The sequence below is a fragment of the Pholis gunnellus genome (genome assembly GCF_910591455.1).
Source record: "Pholis gunnellus genome assembly, chromosome: 23".
Classification (NCBI taxonomy): Eukaryota; Metazoa; Chordata; class Actinopteri; order Perciformes; family Pholidae; genus Pholis; species Pholis gunnellus.
This window is the reverse complement of record NC_136550.1, coordinates 10,503,327-10,524,875: the sequence shown is the minus strand read 5'-3', so window position 1 is coordinate 10,524,875 and position 21,549 is coordinate 10,503,327. Positions and strand designations below refer to the sequence as shown.

General features: G+C 42.1%; 1 protein-coding gene across 1 annotated transcript in view; it reads left to right on the top strand.

Moving 5' to 3' along the window:
• The window catches only part of ppp2r5b (protein phosphatase 2, regulatory subunit B', beta), a gene marked incomplete at both ends in the record, with an annotated part of 28,888 nt that extends 13,145 nt beyond the window's left edge, over positions 1-15,743 (top strand). Inside the window, 12 exons of the mRNA XM_079184670.1 lie at positions 2,902-3,098; positions 4,610-4,711; positions 5,565-5,657; positions 6,225-6,355; positions 7,317-7,376; positions 9,623-9,731; positions 12,595-12,648; positions 13,331-13,381; positions 13,560-13,679; positions 13,975-14,102; positions 14,699-14,800; positions 15,506-15,743. Of these exons, the coding sequence (XP_079040796.1) occupies positions 2,902-3,098; positions 4,610-4,711; positions 5,565-5,657; positions 6,225-6,355; positions 7,317-7,376; positions 9,623-9,731; positions 12,595-12,648; positions 13,331-13,381; positions 13,560-13,679; positions 13,975-14,102; positions 14,699-14,800; positions 15,506-15,743 (1,385 nt within the window). The remainder of the gene's footprint in view (positions 1-2,901; positions 3,099-4,609; positions 4,712-5,564; positions 5,658-6,224; positions 6,356-7,316; positions 7,377-9,622; positions 9,732-12,594; positions 12,649-13,330; positions 13,382-13,559; positions 13,680-13,974; positions 14,103-14,698; positions 14,801-15,505) is intronic.
• Positions 15,744-21,549: the final 5,806 nt, after the last annotated feature.

Below are 21,549 nucleotides of genomic sequence, written 5' to 3'. Positions count from 1 at the left end.
TTAGAACTCTAATCACTTTACCGACACGGTATTAAAAGCTGCCTTGAATGAATGGGTCTGGAGCGACCTGCGTTGACCTAATAATAGCACAGCACAGAGGAAAGCTAAAATCCACCTCACTCAGTATCACCTCAGTTTGGTTTCTGCGCTGCCTCATTGTGCACTGAGTTTGTGTTTTCTGTGGGGTTTTTTTAACTTCCAAAGGCTTTCCTACCTGTACCAAACATGATAACAGACATTGGGGTAATAATACTAGTGGCCAGCTCAAAATATTGTTTTGGCCCATTTACTTTGCCTTAAAATGTGGCTCTGTCTGTGCCCGTCATCTCCCGACACTTAAAATACATATATATTTCATGTTATTTTACTTTTCTCTCTCCCATACTTGCTCTCACATGTCTCTCTGTCTCCCAAACCCGCATACATGCTTCTTCTTTCCCTCCTTCTCGCTCTGTACTTTTTCCTCGGTCCCAGCACGGCACATCTTCATACAATTACTCGCCATTAAAAATGGATTAGATTTCACCTTCACAGTCTGTCTACAGGGGGGGTAACAGGAGGGAGTGGACAGCAAAAAAATGGTTGCTATGAGAAATCAGGAGAGAAGGATGAAGAGATGAAAAGGTTAGAAAGGGGCATATTAGGAAGGGGAAAGAAAAAAGAGAAGTGGAGACACGGAGGCAGGTGGAGGAGCGATGGAGAGTCAGGAGGATGTGAAGACTGAAGCTGCAGCTACCTCAAACCAGCCAAGAGCGGCACGTACAGAGGTGGTCACCTTGCAGCTTTAGACTCGCATTTGTTCTCGAAGCAAAGTCAGAATAAATAGTTCTTCCTCTTGAACTTTTCACACTTTTTTCGTGACCAATAGTCAGAAAACTGTGTGAACTTGTCTGTTACATGTTTGTCCAGTCACTGAGAAATGGCTGCAATTCAAGAACAAAGTGGTCGCTCGGTACAGCTCAATGAGCAGTCTCTTAGACGTCAACACTAGATGTAAAATGGGAAAAAGGGAAGGTTGAAGAAAAGTCACAGAGAAAGTGTATTCAAGTCACGTCACGGACAAAAAAACAGACGCAGGCCAGTCCCGCTATTCTGAGCCTTTATACACAAACAACACACAATCGTCTACATATAAAACAAGGACACATTCAGAGGACTTGCCTGAATGGAGGACAATCTCGTTGTAGTCTGGTCAATTTACCTGGGACTTCATCAAACAGCAACTTAGTAGTTTCGTTATGTATCAAACTTCAAATAAATCCTGTTCAAATACACAGATACCCTGTCCCATCACCAACTAAAGTATGGAAGTTGGTCATAATTGATAGAACAAAGGCAACTTTCAAATGTCTCCAAAGAGTGTGTGTGTCTTGTGCCTCGACCCATCGATCAAAGGGCAGACCTCGTCTATTGTTGTGCAGCTTTGTGCCAAAGGGAGCAGATGGTCATGGTGTGCCCACAAGAGCTGATGGGGGTCTGGGGCCTGGAGAAGCTCCAGTCTGCCCCCCTTACCCCTCCTGAGTTTCCCACCTGGGGGTTAAGAAGGGTTAAATCTAATCTGCTCCTGCTGTGTGTGTGTGTGTGTGTGTGTGTGTGTGTGTGTGTGAGTCTTGGATCATCCTCAGACAGTCTAGACTGCTTCCCAGTCACCGGTATCGCTGTATTCTTTCCCTTTGACAGGGAGATTATTTGTTCAACATTGTAAGTACACTGAGTGACCAGTGTATCCAATACACCAGTTAAGCCTCCAACGGTCAGTTTTTGTTAAAACTGCGTCAGAAAGGAGTCAATGGTCGTCTCACCCTACAGTCCTTATTAGGCTGTGGTTAGTGGTTGTTTTGGATTGATTTAAATGTGACAGGTGGATCGCATCAAGTCATCGTTACGGCACCGCTGTCCACTCCTTGACTCTGCCACGAGTACAACCCGACACAGAGTGTCAGGTCTGTTCGTCAGGCTCAGCTGGACGTAGAAATCGAGTTTTAGATCCCGGTCGGTTGACTGAGGTCCTGTAGGATTAGTCAGACTTTTCATAGCAGTTATAACATACATATGCACACAGCCTGGAACATCTGCTCAAAAACCTTTGCAAAGAGGATCAGATTTTCATATCTTGCACATTCATATATAGTTATTTTATATTATTTATACATTCATATTTACATTTCATATAATGTAACATAGTATGTTATTATCCGCACATAAACCCCACATACAGTACATCTGACTTGTATAGGAATGCTACTTTTTGCTATTGAGTCATCAGAAAAAGAACCCAGCATTCCCGTTTGGTTGCAAAGCCTGCAACGCTCTACATTGCTTTGTTTTTTTTGTTGTTGTGCTTTTTTGCATGATGCGTTTCAGGTGGAGATGCGTTTCAAGTTCTCACACCCCCTCAGGCCTGTGGAATCAATTTAAAACCCACTGCGTGTGTTCAGTAATCCATGGGTATCAGCCACTTTCTCTACATCTGAGAAAAGTGGTGTTTTCTTTTTTTTTTTGGAAGGTGCAAGGTTTTAATCCGACGGCCGGCAGCAGGTCGTTTCATTGTGACGAACAGGTCTGGAGAACGAATCTGACAGGTAATAGGACTGAGATGCAACACAGCCCTCTGGAGGAAGGTGTGTGTGTGTGTAAAAATGTGTTTGTAGAGTAATAGCCTGTTTTCTTTCCCTCATTACGTTGGAGAGAAGATCTAGCCTGTAGAATATATATATCTGTGTACTCCCAACACTTCGACTTTGTCAAACGATTCACTGCCAAACACAAAGCGCCTTTCAGGAACGCCATTGGACATGGCTGAGCTGCATCAGCCTTTTGTTTATTTTATTGTCCTTTAACCTATTTGTCTAACATGTCTCTTCCTCTCTCTCTCTCTCTTCCTACCTCTCAATCCTCCAGACGCCCCGGTGGCAGAGTTACACGACCTGTTCTGTAAGAAGCTGCAGCAGTGCTGCGTGCTGTTTGATTTCCTGGACTGCGTGGCTGACCTGAAGGGGAAGGAGATCAAACGTGCGGCACTCAACGAGCTGGTGGAGAGCGTGGCCACGAGCAGAGGAGTCCTCATAGAGCCTTTGTACCCAGAGGCTATAAAGATGGTAGGAGGGGAGGAGGAGAGGGGAGGCTAGGGGTGGCAACGATGGGGATGGAAAAGTGAAAGAATAGAAATGAAAAAAGGAACATTTGGGGCACAGGCAGTGACAAACAATCATCAATGTAGATGAGCAAATGGAACATAGAAAGCAAGAAAAACATTTCCACAGGTCACCAGAGGCTATAAACAAAGGTGGTGAGGAAAGGAGAAAGGAAGTGAGAGGCAGATACATAAAAAGAAGGAAAGGAAAGGAAATATAGAGCATTTGCAAAGGAGGCTAAGTAGCAATAGGAGGACGGAGGCGAGGAAGTGAGGGATGGACAGAAAGAGATCCAGAGGTCCCAGATGATATAACAAGGGGGAAAGGAAAAAGGGATTGAGGAAAGAAGGTAAAGGGAACAGAGGATATAGCTTATGTTATGGAGTCACTGTACCCAGAGGATATGAAAATGCTGATAGGACGGGATGGAATGAGAGGAAAGTGGGCAAAGGCTTTAATGTGAATAAAGCTTAGATATTTCAAACGAAGTTTCTACTAAGTGCATCGGTTAGAGTCCAAGTGCAATGCAACAGAATAAATGTAATACAGGAGTAGGGGGAGGCTACGAAAGAAACCAGATGACCCAGATGGTGTTTCTCAAACGTGGAATTGTTGTGTAACTTTAGTCTAATTATAGTTATGGTTTTGACCTTTTTAAATCCAAGTGAGGTTTACACGGTCATTTGAAATGGGCCTATATCCTCCTGCAGTGAGAAGTATAAACTAATGCAAACAGATGTGTGGAGAGGGGGAAAGAACAGAAAAGAAAATAATGCTGAATTGGGGAGTTGAGATTTACCACATTTGCTTTTCGCAATGCAGTTCATGCACTAAATGGCCGGTGGAAATGCATGTGTTGAATAAGTCATGACTGTGCGAGCAGTGGGGTTGCATGGCTCACCAGTGGCAAGCATCAAACGTGGCCGGAAATAGCTGAAGTTATGTTTTTGTGCTTGATTTAGTTGACACTAACCCACTTAATTGTCCAATATCCAATATGACACAAGACTCTTACATTATACAACTATCCCGAGAGCTAATTTGGTGTGAAGTGACACAAATCTGTGATGTGCATCATGTCGAATAATCAGCATGATGAAGTCTAGCAATGAGTCAAAGGATGTTTTTGTCAGAACTGTTGTTTTACAAAGACCTATAGACCTACTTTTTGGAAAATACAACTATTACACCCCTTTGTTTTCATGTCAAGGATATCTATAATATTAAAAGGAATGTACTGTCATTTGGCTCTTTCTAATTTTCTTTTCTATCTCTCCACCTCGTTCCCTTTTCACTTCCCCTTTCCCTCTGATCTTCTTTTCCTGCATCTCCCATCATCCCCTTCCTCTGTCCACATCCCTCCTTACCTCTCATCCATTTTCATCTTTTCCTCTTCCCATTTCCTTCCTCACACTCTTCCACCTGTTCCCATAACTCTCCTTCCCTCCTACTCCTATGTTTGCGGTTTTCTCCAGATCTCGGTAAATATCTTCCGTACTCTCCCACCAAGTGAGAATCCAGAGTTTGACCCTGAGGAAGATGAGCCAACACTTGAAGCCTCCTGGCCGCATCTGCAGGTACATACAAACAAGTTTTCTGACGATTTACATAATATCATGCATTTTCCACTTCAGATCTAAGGACGATTTCTCTTGAAAAGATATCTTCAGCAAAATGTGTTGACTTTGGCTTTTTGTTGCTTAGTTTATGAATTGTTGCAATGCCTTTACTGCTTTGTCTTTAAAGTGAAAGTGAAACACAATGCATGTGGCCCTGCTATATATTATATACTATATTTGAGAGGGTGGACAATACCATAATGCACACAACTCCCTCCAGGTGTTGCTTTTAATGCAGCGTTCAGCATTTATCTGCACATAAATGTACTGTACCTGAGCCTGAGGTCCTTTTAGATAAGTTAAATCTGCTGTTTAAAGCAAAACTTTGTGCCTAACTGTTCCTGTTCTATCAGCCGGAATTACAAAATGGGGCTCTAGCAAAGAAGAAAATCACATCTTCTTTATTAGACTGCTGGTGTTTGCCCAGTATTAAAGAAGATCACCGTGCGACGTTACCTAGAGCCGCTTTAAAAAGAACATTGTTTGCCATTTTTGAAAAAATACACTTTCGAGTTCTTGCCGAGAGTTAGATGAGAAGAATGATACTGCTCTCATAATTGTCCGGTCAATGTGAAGCCACTCCCTGCTGCCTGTTAGCTTAGCTTAGCATTAAGACTGGAAACAGGGGGAAAAACTAGCCTGGCTCTGTCTACGGGTTAAAAAAAAGCAGTATTTTATCACTAAACTAAGCTAACCGGCTGCTGGCCTTAGCGTACAAGGTAATAATTCCCAAAATATGAAACTATTACTTGAGGAGAAAAACACAGACACTACATTACGTCTAAACGTTTGCTGTTTGTGCCTCCATTAGCTGGTTTACGAGTTCTTTCTGCGTTTCCTGGAGAGCCCGGACTTCCAGCCCTCCATGGCCAAACGCTACGTTGACCAGAAGTTTGTCTTGCAGGTAATCCTCTCTCTCTTTGCGGTTTGTCAATTCCAAAGCTTTTAAGATGTTCCTAAAACCACGATAAATGGAAAGCTATAAATAAATGAAGCTCTTCCTTGAAACAGCAGGTATTGCAGAACCGAGTAATATTCCGGAGTGCTCTTAAATTTTATGATCTAAGTTGGAGCACAAATAAAAAAAAATGGACTAAAAGACTCAGCAGTTCTTGTTGTACAACTTTTATGTTTAATATCCTGCTTTATTTTTGAAAGAGATTAGTAAAACATAGTTTATGTGGTATTCATTTTGTTCAGCAGATGGTAAAAATACCACCATGAAATGTTTTTACACAGAAATATAACAAATACGTCCAGAGATTGGTGGTCTTTGTCTCCTGTTGTACTGTAAGATTCGAGATTAGTTTTTTATTCAAGAGTAATTCACATGACTTTAAGGTTAAGGTTTAGGTGCAGGAGTGAGGAGGTTAGAGCATGAATGCATTTAGAAAATGGCCCCACAAGAGCCATAAAACAAACCTACTGGATTTGTAATTTGTAATTATCGTGTGTGTGTGTGTGTGTGTAGCTCCTGGAGCTGTTTGACAGCGAGGACCCCAGGGAGAGGGAGTACCTAAAGACCATCCTGCACCGTGTCTATGGAAAACTACTGGGCCTCCGAGCCTACATCCGCAAACAGATCAACAACATCTTCCTCAGGTATAGGCTGCCTCCCACCAGTCCACTGCATAGGATTTAAGGTTGCTTGCTATTTATAGCATTTTAACATCAATAAATCAAACATCCGCCAACAAAGACCATCAGCAGGGTGAAAAGCGGTGTTTATGACCTCTGTAATGCATTGCTTTAGCTTGGTGCGTCATCAATTTACAGTACAAAACAGGAAAACATTTTGACTGAGTTATCAGTATTGGAAGAGTATAAACACCTCACACACTTTTGGGTTGAAGTCACACGAGATACGTGGAAACGTAGGCTGAATTAGTACATTAGTGAATTTGTGCTGCATATTTAGAGTGGTTCTGTAACAAGGGAAACCAGCCTCACACGAACAGGCCCACGGCATGACTGTGCACATCTGCACTCACTAGATCATCAATGCATCCCCATCCTGCATCTATCCGGAGAGTTAAATCCTCGTGTGGTGACTCAAATGTCCTCAAATAATTGGTTAAACAGCTCTGACTAACGAGAGTGCTGTGATGTACAATCATGTTTCATCATTGCCCTTCACCAAGTGTGGCTGTATTGTTGTGTTTGCAATGTAATTCAAGCAAAGGAGAGTGGCGATGCTGCAACGCACGCTATTTCTGTCTCAGTTAACTGGTTTCAGTATCATTTGTTTGTACATTTTGACAGCTAAAAGATGCAGAATAAGCATGAATGTGCTTCACTGATATTGTAATCCATTTCTCTATCACATGATCACAGAGGCATTAGAGTTGTATTCCAGAAATTGTGTTTATTATCAATTCCTTAGGAAAGTCAGGAACGCCAACCAGGGAATTATATGCATTTGTAATTTATGTGAACAGACTATGTTTTACTATTTCAAGAATTGCAGTCCTTCTTTTAGTCCCTTTTGCTTTTGTTTGACTAGAACGGTTGCTTCTTCTGCTGATGCGTCACTCTATGTGTGTATGTTGTATCTGATCTTTAGGTTCATATATGAAACTGAGCACTTCAACGGTGTAGCGGAGCTTCTGGAAATCCTCGGCAGGTTCGTTTCAAATCACACAGACACACTTTGGGGCAAACTCTTCTGCTCTGGAGGAAAGCATGCTTCGTAGTATATCTTGACTTAATGAATGCATTTGGAGTTTGAGCGTGAACACACAGACACATACTGTACTTGGCCAGCTGCTCCTATTCACGAGACAGCTGGTAACCCACTGATTTAAGCAACTACGAAAAAACGGTGACAAAGCACAATCACTTCTGCAACAGCTCAACACAAAAAGCAATTTAATAGGCATTTATTTTAGATTCATTATCGTTCTTATCGGGCAAACACAACTGTGGGTGCAAAGAGAAATAAGAAATTAGTTAAAAGGCAGGAGGGAAGGAGTAAAGGTGGGTGGTGGCAGGAAGGAGAGACAGAAACAAGAGCGAGTATAAATACATAAAAGAGAAATGACTCAGAGGTTTGTATAGTTTGTTGCTTCGTCTCTAAGGCCAGTAAGAGAAATATGAGGAAGATGGAAATGGGAGCGCAAGGGAGGAAGCCGAACTGATAAACAAACATGTCTTGCTCTCTGCTGGTACTCGTACGCAAATGAATGGGAACAAGAACGGAGAGATGACAGCAATAAAGAGAGTAAAGGGAGAGAGGAAATGGAGGATGGACACAAACGAGACTGGTGATATTATCTCGTCTGTTTTTAGTCTCACTCCCTCCGTACGCAGAATAATGTTAAAGGAGTATTTTTTTGGGGCGACAAACATTAACCTCATGTCAGCTTCACTAAACTGGAGTCAGGGCTAGCTTATTTTAGCATAAAGACTGGAAGACGGGGGAATAGCTAGCCTGACTGTCCAACGTGAAAACACATTGAATCAACAAGTCTGTGCACACCAGTCTAATATGTCACTTCAGTGTGTGTCTGTATTCATATAATAGAATGTAGAGCACGAGTCAATGACACATATTTACATAATATAGTATAATATGGTACACTGTGGTGTCGTTCTTAGCTAACGTTAGCGTGACCTCAAAATCTCTTTGCTAACTCTGCTGCTGTTAGCTTTTCACTTCAAGGTACATGACGACCTCATCAGCGGGCTAAGTAGGAAGTGGCCTTGTTATGCTAACGTGCATAAAAGGAGAGGGTAGTTGCGGTTTCTCTCGGGAATAAATTAGATGAAATGGAAGGAGGCAGGGAATAAATAAAAGGCATTGAAAGAGCGAAATCATCTCTAAGCAAACAAAGAAATTGAGTCAATAAATATAAATTTCTCTCAAGGGCAGTCTGTGCTGGAATCTAGCTTGTGCCCTCTGTGGTTGTCTTTCATTATTAGACACTAATAAGAAAGAAATGTTTTTAAATGGTGATTTGTTTGAATTCTGGTGCGCTAGAATATTTAGCAAGACCATTTGTCCTTCAGTTTTTGCCAATACAAAGGATGAAGAGGTTAATACAAAATCTGAAACATTTCTTCCAACCCGTGACCACCTGATCGAGCAAGTAAATAAAAAAAATGGTTGACGACTTTTGACAAGTTAACGCAGAGAAGAGAGCGGGAGTAAGAGGAGAGGCGGAATTCAAGGTGAGAAAAGATGGAGGGATGAGGGATGGAGAGAGGATGAGTGAGTGAACAGTGAGTCAGAAGAGGAGGAAGGAGAAGCAAGAGCAGGAGAGGAGAGAGAGGTTTGTATTCATGTTGGTGGTAACAGAGGTATTTATAGCTCCTCCCACACACAGAGAGAAGGAGAGCGAGATGGGAGGATTCATTGTACAGAAAAAGAGAGAGAGGAAGAAGACAGGAGGCAGAAAGAAAGATTAGACGAACAGCAGGAGGGAGATATTATTGAAGAAATGTTCCATTAAACAAAGATGCTGTTAGGCAGACAGACAGACAGGTAGACTGACTGATTCAGAGAGATTCTGAGACAAACAGATAAACAGAGTGCTCCTAAGACTCATACTTGCCAAGTTTAGTTCCCACTCTTCCGCTGCTCATACTCTTCCCTCCGTCGGCTGAACTACCTCTATGTCAGTCAGTGTAGCGGTGAACAGAGCGGACCACGCTTTTGTCCAGTCACTTGGAAATGGACACAGCACAAGAATAGACTCCACCACGCAGACGAACGCACACGCTTACCCAGATGTCAATAGTAGACTTTATGTAAATAAATATCTGCCTATAGAGTTGACATACCAAAAACATCACCTTGTTTTTGCCAGTAGAAAGCAAGTATATGTATGTAGAGTGAAAGTATTTGACCGTAACTGTCCTTTCCTCCAGCATCATAAATGGCTTCGCCCTGCCCCTGAAGGCTGAACACAAGCAGTTCCTGGTTCGGGTCCTCATCCCGCTACACACGGCAAAGTCCCTTTCCATCTTCCACGCACAGGTCAGTGACATTTGCCGGCGTGGTCTAGTATTTAAAGTCCTTTGGTTGCATATTACTCTATGGCTAGTGTTACCGCCGGTTTCTTTTGATTCCTTTGGCATTAAGAACCTTTGACACCCATATATGCTTTATGTAACGCCACCAAATGCAATTACACAGTACCAAATGTGTTTATATAGTTTGTCACCATGTCTACAGCCACATGCAGGGGACAGATGTTTATTTAATAGTCTGTTGTACCGTACAAGTGTTTTTCCACGTGTGTTCATATGTTTTTTGAAGGCCAACATTGATGCTGTTTGCTGATATTTTGTGCCAGATATTATTTTCACCATTTCCAAGCAAAAAAAACAGCATCATAACATCATGAATTATTTAAAATATGTGGTTTTGCAGTTCTTCCACTTGACTGAGGCATGCTTTATTGTAGGTTTTAGAGACCCTACTCCTCCGACTATCATAGAATCAAACTGGGTTGTAGCTAATCTTCTGGTTTCTCTACCAAGAAGAGATCCGGGTATTTTTCTCAACTTGACAAATCAGCCATACATGAATGTCTCTCAAATGGTAGTACTGATTCCTGCAATGTGTGAAATGTACCACTAGGAAGCAGAGTTGGGTCACAGATAATACTGCAGAGCGATGCGCTCACTGTTGAATTACCCTCGGTGTGTGTTTTTTGGTTTCTTTGGTGTGTGTGTGTGATTGAGGACACAGATGGCAGCTGTTCTATTGTGTGTGTGTGTGTGTGTGCATTTTGTTTGTGCCACACATTATTTAGTTATGCAGAAGGTACAGTTTGTACAGAGGTATGTGTGTGAGTGTGTGTGTATTCTGGGTTCCTGCATCACCGTGCCCTACATTTCTCCTCCCTGTCTTCCTCCCCGTGGTTCACACACATGCATTATTCACACGCTCAAACACACACTCGGTTTGACGGGGTCACAGGGGATACATGCGAGTGGACAGAGGTTCTGTGCTCACTAGGTGTGGCTGCGCGAGAGTGAGTGACCCAGATCTGGATCTAAATATCAAAATATAATATCACAGCAGCACTTAATCATCTTAAATGTTCCTCAGCACCGTGAAATACATTTGAATCATCCCTACAGAAGCGTATGAAGGGTTTTCTCTTTTAGATTAATGTCGCTGAATTGTAGTAACAGCTGTTAGAGCTATATTTTGAAGCCACAACATGGTTACACATGATGTATTTCAGTAAAAAGCAAATGCAGTGTTTTTCGCTTTCTAAGCTCCGATCAGACTCTCTTGCTTTAAATTTGAACTGAAATTACAAATCGGTTTAGCTGAGAAACCATGTATACCCTTGGTGTTTGTTTTCACTACCTATCTGGTCCTTTACTTTACTGCAGTGATATTTTAAGTGTTGCCCAGTGTACGTAATGTACGTGGTCTGACGTTGTTTGGAATTGCTTAATCCCATCCATGCCTATGTTACTCCCTGAGCTCTGAGGTTGCAGGACTACTGGCTGCTTTGAGTTTTGACAGTCTGGCACTAGCCCAACGCTAACTAGCCCCCCTTCTTGGTATAATGTGGTACAAACACAAGCTGGAGCTGCCAAATGAAATAACAAAAGAGAAAAGTAACTTCTAGTGGGAATCAGTCCAGACAATAGCAAGCTAAGCTAATTAGCTTCAACTTCAGGAGTGAAAGCTTTATTTCGCAGCTTTAAAACTGTCACCTTGACAGATCAATATTGGTAAAATCTCAGCCTTAAAAAGACTACAATCTCCATAATCCTTAGCCTAACAACGGCCTCCAGCACCCACATATCCTGGCCTGACAACAGAATCCAACATCATATTTACCCCAAGCAGCATCTCCAATGTCTCGCTAATACTTTAAACGCTTTGACCGACCAGCACCTTCATTTTAATCCTCCTATTTCAAACTTGACATCCCTGCTTTCACCAGCCCCCTTTTCTTTAGCCTCCACTCCCTCTTTCTGCTTCTCTAACCGCGTTGTAGTGCGAGGGTGAGGGACAGGAAAGATAGGGATGGAGCGAGGAGAGAAGGCAAACAAGAGAGGTGCACCGTAAGAAGGAAAAGGGATTAGAAGATGAAAGCTGTGGATGATGTGGAAGCCAGACAGACAGAGAGACAGACTATTGAGCTACAGGTCAGGAACGAGACAAAGACAGAAACAACAACAAAAAGAAGAAAGAAAGAAGGTAAAATGTGATTGCTCCACAAAAAGATAGAGAACAACCATCAATAATCTGACAGTACACAACCTCTACTGTCTGTAAGTGTACAATTATACACAGTAGAGGTTGTGTATACTTTTACATCAATGCCTCTTGAACTTACTTATCTAAAAGTCATTAAATAGACCAGTACAGTAATCATTTGAACAAAGCAAAGGTATAAATAGAGCAGAAGAGGAAAGACAGAGGCGGAGACAAGAGGTCTAAACTCTATCTCACATTGCCCTTGAGGGACTTTGTGTGTGTGACATCACTCCTTCCGAAGTAAACACACGCACACACAGTCTCCGTCGCCACGGTGCCCACTCGCCACGGCAACCGGCCGGGGTGGAGGGGGCAACCACAAAACACACACACACACCCACACACACACACACACACACACACACATGCAAGCACACACCCGCTGAATAATAGGAAATGATTGCAGATCATATAGGAGGAGACAAGAGCTGATGTAGAAGTAGACACACACACACACTTGTGACACATCTCCCCTCGGAAAACTTGTCTTTCCGATCTTTAGCAGTGTGTAATCCTGAGGGATAAGTGCTAAGATCCCCCTTGTCTCCTTGACAGCTTCAGGGAATGTGTGTGTGTGTGTGTTCTAACCACGTCTCCTCTGTCCTTGCAGCTGGCCTACTGTGTGGTGCAGTTTATGGAGAAAGATGCTACAGTGACTGAATACGTAAGACTGTGTTTTCATTACGTTGTTATACTTACTACAACACACTTACTGATCAAATTGAAAGGATAATGAAGTTCCTAGTTTTGTAGCTTTTGTTAATTGCTGCGAAAATTGAACCGTGGTGACATTGCAGATAGAAATGTATAGGTTTAAAGCTGCATTTTGTGTTAAAAATGGCTCAAATGATACATGTAATGTGTAAGGTATAGTGTCAAACCTACAGACTACCTCCTGGACACAACCTGCCCAGCACCAAACGGCAGACAGACAAAGTTAGCAGTTAGCTGGAGAACATAGTGGCACATTTAGCAACAAAAGAGCCACATATTCCACAAGTTGGTGGAGACCAAAACAGGGCTAAAAGGAGGGTGATTATCCACAAATAGGAAATAAGACTACCAGTCACATGACCATCAAACATTATGATCAGTGTTAGTCCTTAACATTAGTTTGTAACTAAACTGGTCGAGGTTGAATTAGAGCATTAGCTATAACCTACTTCTTCCTTCGCCGACATCATTACAGTAATAACGAGACAGAGTTAATGACATATTTCTTAACGCCCCAGCCAAAGTACGAATATGAGTTAATGGAGATGGCACAGATGGGCGCCAGCCAGCTCCCCTGCTGAGCTAATGCCTGCAGTTTATTCATATTAATCCGCTTCATTGTTTCTCTGCAGATCATCAGAGGGCTGCTCAAGTACTGGCCAAAAACCTGCACGCAGAAAGAGGTGAGAAAACAAGTAATAAAAAGGCGCCGATGTGTCTTGTAGGACTTACGTATTGCAAGGTGTTCCTTGAAGTGTCTTATCGTACTTTAATTCACTTCTGGGAGTCACATGAATGTCGGTTCTGTCCTTTTATATATCGATTATAAAAATGTGTTTGTCGGCGTGTCTGCGTATTCAGGTGATGTTCTTGGGGGAGATTGAGGAGATCCTGGATGTGATCGAGCCGTCTCAGTTCATCCGGGTCCAGGAGCCGCTCTTCAAACAGATCGCAGCCTGTATCTCCAGCCCTCACTTCCAGGTAAACGCAACAACACAAGTACATTCAACTCACGCTGGAACGTCTTTTGTTGTCAAAATGCACGAATCAATGAAAAAAAGAAATCCCCAAATTAAACTGTTTTGGGGAGTAATAAGCCTGATACCAGTACCCATGCCTACAGATTTATTATATCACGATAGAGAAACAATCCACTGACGGTCAGTTCCTTGGATAACTTCAGAAACTGTGGGCACAAACACCAGTCTGATGGAAAGAATCCTGCTCCATCTCTGATAAATGAAAGTCGACTCCTGTGTCCCTGTGTTTGTTTTAGGTAGCGGAGCGGGCTCTTTACTTCTGGAACAACGAATACATCCTCAGTCTGATAGAGGAGAACTGTCAAGTCATCCTGCCGCTGGTGTTCGCCACCCTCTACAGAGTCTCCAAGGAGCACTGGAACCAGTCAGTAGCTCACAATGACACACACAAATTAATTCAACTTTTGATTTTAGATAGGGGCCAATATGATTGTAACCTTTAGCTCTGCTAGTTACTGTTTTGATGGTGAAAGAAGTATTCAGATCCTTTTTTTTAAGCAAAATGAATCATATCTCAAAATAATGCATTGTAGGTAAAAGTCCTGCATTCAAAATGTTGTTGAATAAATGTAGTGAATTCTAAATACAAAGTTGCATGAAATTCACATACTCATGTAAAGTGCAAGTGTCTCAAAATGATACGAAAAGAAAATGTGCTAAGTTGCTTTCCACCACTGCTAATGTGTAATAAGATCATTTAGCAGTTAGCTTCACAGCTGCTATGATCTCTAACATCCCAACACTGAGATAACTGTACAAGCTAAAACGTTAGCACTAGAGCTAATAATCTACTCGAGACACATGAGTAACCCTCATGTTATGATCCAGGCAACACATATGGTTGCCGGTGGGTTAATATCTCTCCAAAACCAAGCTTCCATACCCTCTTATCTCCTGACCCATAATGCCTTGGGACTGATGACCGCCCAGGTTCATTATCCTCTGTCTCCGTCTCTACAGGACCATTGTGTCTCTGATCTACAACGTGCTGAAGACCTTCATGGAGATGAACAGCAAGTTGTTTGATGACCTCACTGCCTCCTACAAAGTGGAGAAACAGAAGTGAGTATGACTCACTCTCTTTGTGTGTGCGTGTGTGTGTGTGTGCGCGTGCGTGTGTATTTGTGTCACTGGATACAACAATGACTACAAGAGGAAGAACTAGAAGGCTCTTAAGTCGTGTTTTAGTTGCTATTTGTTCCGTTATCCATCACATCATATTTCACGTTGTGCTGTAAGTATGTGTCGCTTCGGTCATCTTTTTCAACATGGATCACATCATGATTACACTTAGTGTGTTGCCAAGTTTAAAACTCCAGAAGGTGGATACTTTTGGGAAACAAAACTTAAAGGAGTAGTTCAGTATGGAGTTGGAGTCAGGGCATGGTTAACTTTAGCATAAAGACACAGCTAGCCGGGCTCCATTCAAAGTAAATAATCAGCAGTAAGACATTTGCTTTGCAGTTGGTGGTCTATACTGTACAATTACAACAAAGCACATTTCAGGAGAAAGTGACGACTCAAACATATCTCCAGAGATTTCAGTTTGTCTACACTGAATACCTAATTGTTAACAATTGCCCAAGTTGTCCAGTCTTTGAGGCAATGCTCCTTATATTTAAGTATTCAGCAAAGATCCCCTTAGGTTTTTCTTCCAGGTCCCAGAGTACTTTGGCATGCCTGAAACATTTCCCAAAAGCTCACTTCTTGTCTCCTCTCCCTCCATCCCTCTCTTTTTCTCCTCCTCCCTTCAACCTGCCTCCCCAGGGAGCTGAAGCGGGACAGGGAGCGTGTGGATCTCTGGCGAGGCCTGGAGGAGCACCAGGACCGCCGGATGCAGATGCTCACCGAGGCGGCCAGGAACCAGCGCAACCTCCAGGAGCGAGGCGAGAGAGGGGACCCACCGACCCCTTCGTCCCCACAGACGTCTCTCTCCGACCAGCCCGAGCCCAAGCCCAGCGGGGCCTCCTCTTCCTCCTCTGGAGGCGGGGAGAGCGCCACCTAGGTGCTGCTCCGCAGAGATTTGGATAGCACGGGGGTTAGGGGGCAGGGAGAAGACATGAGGTTGATGGTGAAAGTGTTGGGAGAGAAAAAGGTACAAAACGAATCCACTGTTCTTTTTATCTTGTATCATCGAGAGGGTGGCTTTTTGTGAAAAAGCGCACAAACTCAGTGATCCGAGGTAAACACTGCACCTTTTTTTTTCTGACCGACTTGTGTGAAACTGGTTCACTTTTTTGCTGTACACACATCATGTTGCAGATCAGAAGATGAATATTGTCCGAAAGTGCAGACAGTCGTTTTAATAAGTGGCTGGTTTATTAAACTGCAGGTCAGTATCCAAAATTGGTAGCTGGCCTGCTTCAAATCAGCCTCAAAAATAAGAGATGAAATTTCTCTTTTGGTGCAACACTAACCAAGTTGAACATGGGTCTAGCTTGATCAGAGTCTGTACTGTGGCCACGTATTTGTCTTTTGGTCAGAGATGCTTATTTCATGCGTGGATAGCACAATGCATTAAAAAACAAAAGAAGCAATTTCACACAAATGTCCCAAAACTATTGCTGCACAGACCAGACACACACAAAACCTCACACACACACACACACACACACATACACTCACACACACACACACACACACACACACACACACACAGACGCAGGAACAGTACATATTCACTGTAAATATGAGAAGACAGAGCTACAGAGAGAAAGTGTATCCAGGTCAAACAAATCTCACATAAAAACACTCGATTGATGCACCAAAACATTTCACGCAGGTTTACAGGCCCAAAGACACACCACACACACACACACACACACACACACACACACACACACACACACACAGCTGGTTCTGGCGCTAACTTCTCTCCCATTCTGCCGGGGTCCCACCAAAGGACGAGCCTAAAGTCTCTCAAGGTTAAATAACCACTGATGAAGATGATGATAATGATATAAAGTACAATACTGTTCCTTCTTCTTACTTGTTACTCTACTACTACTACTCTACTCTACTCTAAGTACTACTGATGATGATGATGATGATGATAATGTTTTTATATATATACATATGTCTCTGGATATTTCTGTAGTGTATTATGGGAGAAACACTAGTGTAGCAGATACCATAAAGGGGAAGGCCGGCTCGAATTTTGAATTCACATCACATGTTACCTGTATGAGGCCATAGTGTGAGTGCTGAAATTCAGCGGGATTCCCCTTTAACAGACCTTAAAGAGGGGAGGAATGGACTGGATTGGCGGTGGCTGTTTTTCTTTTCTTTTTAAATTTGGGATGTTTGTGGTGCGATGGGTGTATTTTAAAGGGGTATTTCGTAAAAATCCAAAAACATTCCATGTTCAAAGATTACGTTTTATTTTGTTTGTTTAAAGGTGCCCTGTGGAGCTTTCTTCTAAACAAACAAAGTTATGTTAACATTCAGTGTTACTCACCAAAACACACTGTGTGTATCTTTGAGGCTTGACAAATGTGTTGACTGCATTTCCTCCCTCATAAAACATCCATAAAGTCGATTTGAAAAAACATATTTTAACTCTTGCATTGTTTACATACTTGTTTACTTGCTAGCAATCTCCTTCTTCCCTGCCTTTGTGGGCATATTGCATAGTTTCGTTGCACATTACCGCCACCAACTGCCGATGCAATACAAACATAATGGGGACCCGCTCATAGAAACATGACTCTATAGCGCCACTAGTGGTCAAAAACTCCACAGGTTACCTTTAATTTTGGCACACAGTGATGATTTTTTTTGGTTAAAGGATTTACAAATTTACTCATTTGCCTCGGTTACGTTTTACAAAGTTGAACTTCAGAACCCCCCCAATCTTTAACCAAAAATGTATCCGAGCAGACTGGCAAACCCCGCCTATCACAGAGGTTACTGGAGGACAAATAAAGCGCACCACAAGTGTTTCAGACCAAAAGAAAAACACAGTGATCCAGTTGGATTTCTGAACCCGGAGCGTCTGTTCCTTTAGGATCGGCAGACCTGACGCTGCTAGATGGCGACCATGACGATGATAACCTTTTTCGGTGTGAACCAAGAAAAATCTGTTTATTCTTGTCTGATCATTTGACGGAGTGATGGGATAAAGAGAGGGGGGGGAAAAAACAGAAAAAAATTATTTTAGCAATATTTTCATTCTTTCAGGATAATATGTGTGTTCTTAGGGGGTTAAACAGGAAGTGGGTGTCACACTCAAAAGTTTACCCCCCACTCTTGTTTTTACTCCTGTTGCGTCCTTGATATTCACATTGTCTTAAAGGTACTTTTTGTGTAAATTTATTTGATGAAAAATGACTTTGCTTTGTAATTATGTTGTTTTTCTTCTTGGTTTTTGTATGATCTTGTTCATTTTGTGGAAAACTGATACTGATGCTATTTATTTTCTATTTGATGATGACGGTCAGGTTGTGTGTGTGAGAGTCTGTGTGCGAGTGTGTGTGTGTGTGTGCACGCGTGTGTGCGCGCGTTGGTGTGTGTCCAGTGAGTGAATCAGTGAGCAGGAGATGTGCGTAGACAGAGTGATAGAGAATGAGAGAAAACTGTTCTCTCTTTGTTTCTTTTTCTCTCTCTCTCCTTCTCTCCTTCCTGAGGGACAGGGTTTGAATCCGAATGTATCGTAAAACTAATCAATTGATTGTTCTTTTTGACGCTTGAGACGCAGAGCTACCTGTCGGCTGCATCGTAACCAAACATTCAAAAACCCTTCAGACCAGCAGTTTTCACCCACACTCACTATAAATCATGCCTGAGTCAACAAGGTTTTGAAATCCATTTGATTAACCGCTCTCGGATTGGCATTTCAAGTTTTATTGAGCTGATTTTAGCATTTCAAGGAGATTCATGAATCTGCTCCTGGCCCAGTTTTCCAAGTTCTTGTGCTTGATGCTTTGAGTTTGCTTTGAGTTTGGTTGGCTTGTTTCCGATGCTTTCAGGCTGCGCTCACACCTAATCCGCCATCGCCAACGTTGACGCTGCAGCTTTGTGTTTCATTTGTTACATCCAACATCCAGGTTATACCTTCCAACATGTTTGACAGTCAAACCAAATATTGTCCAATTTGTGAATGAACGGTCAACTTATTGTCTCGTGATGGCACCGGAGCAATCTCTGTGACAACTGAGCGAACTCCATCTGCTGATGATAACTGTGAGATAAGATTGAAAGTTCCAGAAAAAGCTAGAATTCGGAAACCTTTTGGCTTGAAACCCTGTGGCCTTCATGTGGACCTGCAAACATTTCAACCAAATATAGTGTTTTCTTTCTCCTTCAATAGTTTTGATTGTAGTTATAAATATCCAGTATTTCACAGGAAAAGTGAAAAGAAAATCAAGTGTGTGATCCAATTGTGTGCTCAACCTCATAAGTACAATCAGTAAAAATACAAAAGAGCAAAAAATAAATTGCAGAAGACCTTACTTGTGATCTCTTCTGATCTATCTCATGACCCCTTAAGGGCCCCAACACCCAAGTTGGGAACCATTGACATAAGCCTTTCTTCTCCAACGACCACAATGCTGTATGTTGTTTTTTCTTTTCAGGCAGATTTTTTTTTAGAAGAGAGTGTAGAAGTTAAGGGCACACATTTGCATGGGCCGTGCTCCATGGCCGCCACAGAAAACGCGCTGATGCAGTCGGTGTTACAGCAGCCTAATGACACCTCAAAAACCTGCACCTGCAAACAACAGCTGGTTGGAAATATGGGCAAAAAAAAACAGCCTCACATTTAGTTGGATTTCAAAAATTCTTTTGATTCAGGCAAAAAAACACTCAAAAAACACAACTCAAAAGAGACAAAACTTGACCTCGCTGTCATAAAACTCAGCTTACCTTATGATTTTTGTTTTGGCTGGCTTACTCACAAACCCTCTTGATTGTTATTGTCAGTCGGTCAGCTGACTCTGGGACAACAGAACCCCAGCTCCTCTTCTAGACTTCTCACTTAATGATCAATAGTAATATTCTCCTTTTTAGAATTCTGTCGTACATTCTAGAACTGCTCCGGGAAAGGAAGCGAGAGAAGAGAGAGTGTTCGTAGATCGGGTATCGCCTCACAGACAGCCATCGTCACATTTCCTCTCTGTGGCCATTTCCGTGTGGCCAAATTGAAACAAACGCTTGAAATCAGAGGGGTGGTGTGAACGGATTCGATGAAAGCATTAAAGATACAAAAAAAACAAAACAGAGGAGGAGAAAGACAGAGGAAAGAAAAGATGTAGAGTTAGACACGATAGAATGGCAATAAGTCAGAGCAACAGTAACAGAATGAGAATATGATGTTACCGAAACCTACAACTGCATTAAGTAGCAATTTCACTGAATTTCTAGATTTGCACTGTCTGCCCAATGGTCTGTGTTTGTTGTGTTGAAGAAAAACCTTAGAGAAGATGATGAAGATGATGCAGGGGAAGAAGAAGATGTATATTTTGGGGACCAACACAGCGGTGGGGGGGGTTTGAATGTAGAGAAGCTTACTACTGTACGTAACATTACAGGGGGGTGTAGAATGGAGAAAAAAAAACTATGTGCTAAAAATGAAACTTCACTTTGAGAAAACACTCTGGGAGTCTGCTGTTTTTGTGTCACCTCTTTTGTCTCTCCAATAAGATTAATTCCACTTACTTTTACTGATACTTTGATCAACAGGCACAATGCATGCTACTTAACGCTGAACCAGTTTATATTATTGTATAGACAAATGTGTCTTTTAGCATATTGATTTGATTGATTTTAAATAAATCTCCATTTCCTGTCTCAGGGAGGCAGCTGTTTCGAGCCTAACAGCTCTTATAAACCGGCCTGGCATCAAACAGCAGGCAAAGTTAGCACCTGGCTAGTGGAACAGTTAAATAGCCAAATATTTCCCTCAGGGGTTAAATGGAGAACATAACGGAGCGAAAAGGAGTTTAAATACTGGACTAACAGTTGTCTTATTAGGTGATACTGTCAATGTTATTTTGCAAAAAATGCTGCTTTAATCTGCTAGAAAGTGTATTTTTTACCCTCTTGCTGGCCATGCAGGTTATACTGTGTTGATGTATTTTCCAACCGTTTCAGCTAACTATTGATTTCCATTATTTTTCCAATTGTGGTCAAATCAATTAGCAGACTTTCAAAACTTGCTTGCGTTGAGTAATTCATCGTAATTTTCATCAAATCAGAAATAAACTTTATTTCATTGCATTATGAAGGAGAAAAATGAATGGAAATCAACGGCTATGGAACTCTAGCAAAATGCGCCCAAAAACGTAAAGCAGCATGGCTTGTAAAATGGTTAGCTGTGGTGTAAAGTATAAGTGCGTTCTAGTAAGTGGGCTAAAACATGCAAAAACAGTGAAACGGTTTTGAACAGAAATGTTCATGTGACAGCAGGGGAGACAGTTACTCTGATGAGGTCACATTATCTTGTTTAATCCATTAAATCTGAAATCGACAGGACTTTTTAAAGTCAAAGCCAATCTACCTTTTGTCTAATTATAGGGTGTCCGAGGTTTTAAATTACCCAGTAAGAGCTAAAAGTTCCGTCGTTTGTTGTCATATTACCAATCCTTCATCACAGTAAGTGTCAAGATGAGTACTGACAATCCTCACATCACTGAGCGTAGACCAGAGTTGGATAAAGAACTGCACACACACACACACACACACACACACACACACACACACACGCACACACACACAAGCACTCACACAGAGAGATACAGGCTGAGGTTAAGAAAACATAGACAAGCATCAGTTTTTTCCAGGGAGTCTCCATTATTTTTGGCTCGGGGTCTCTA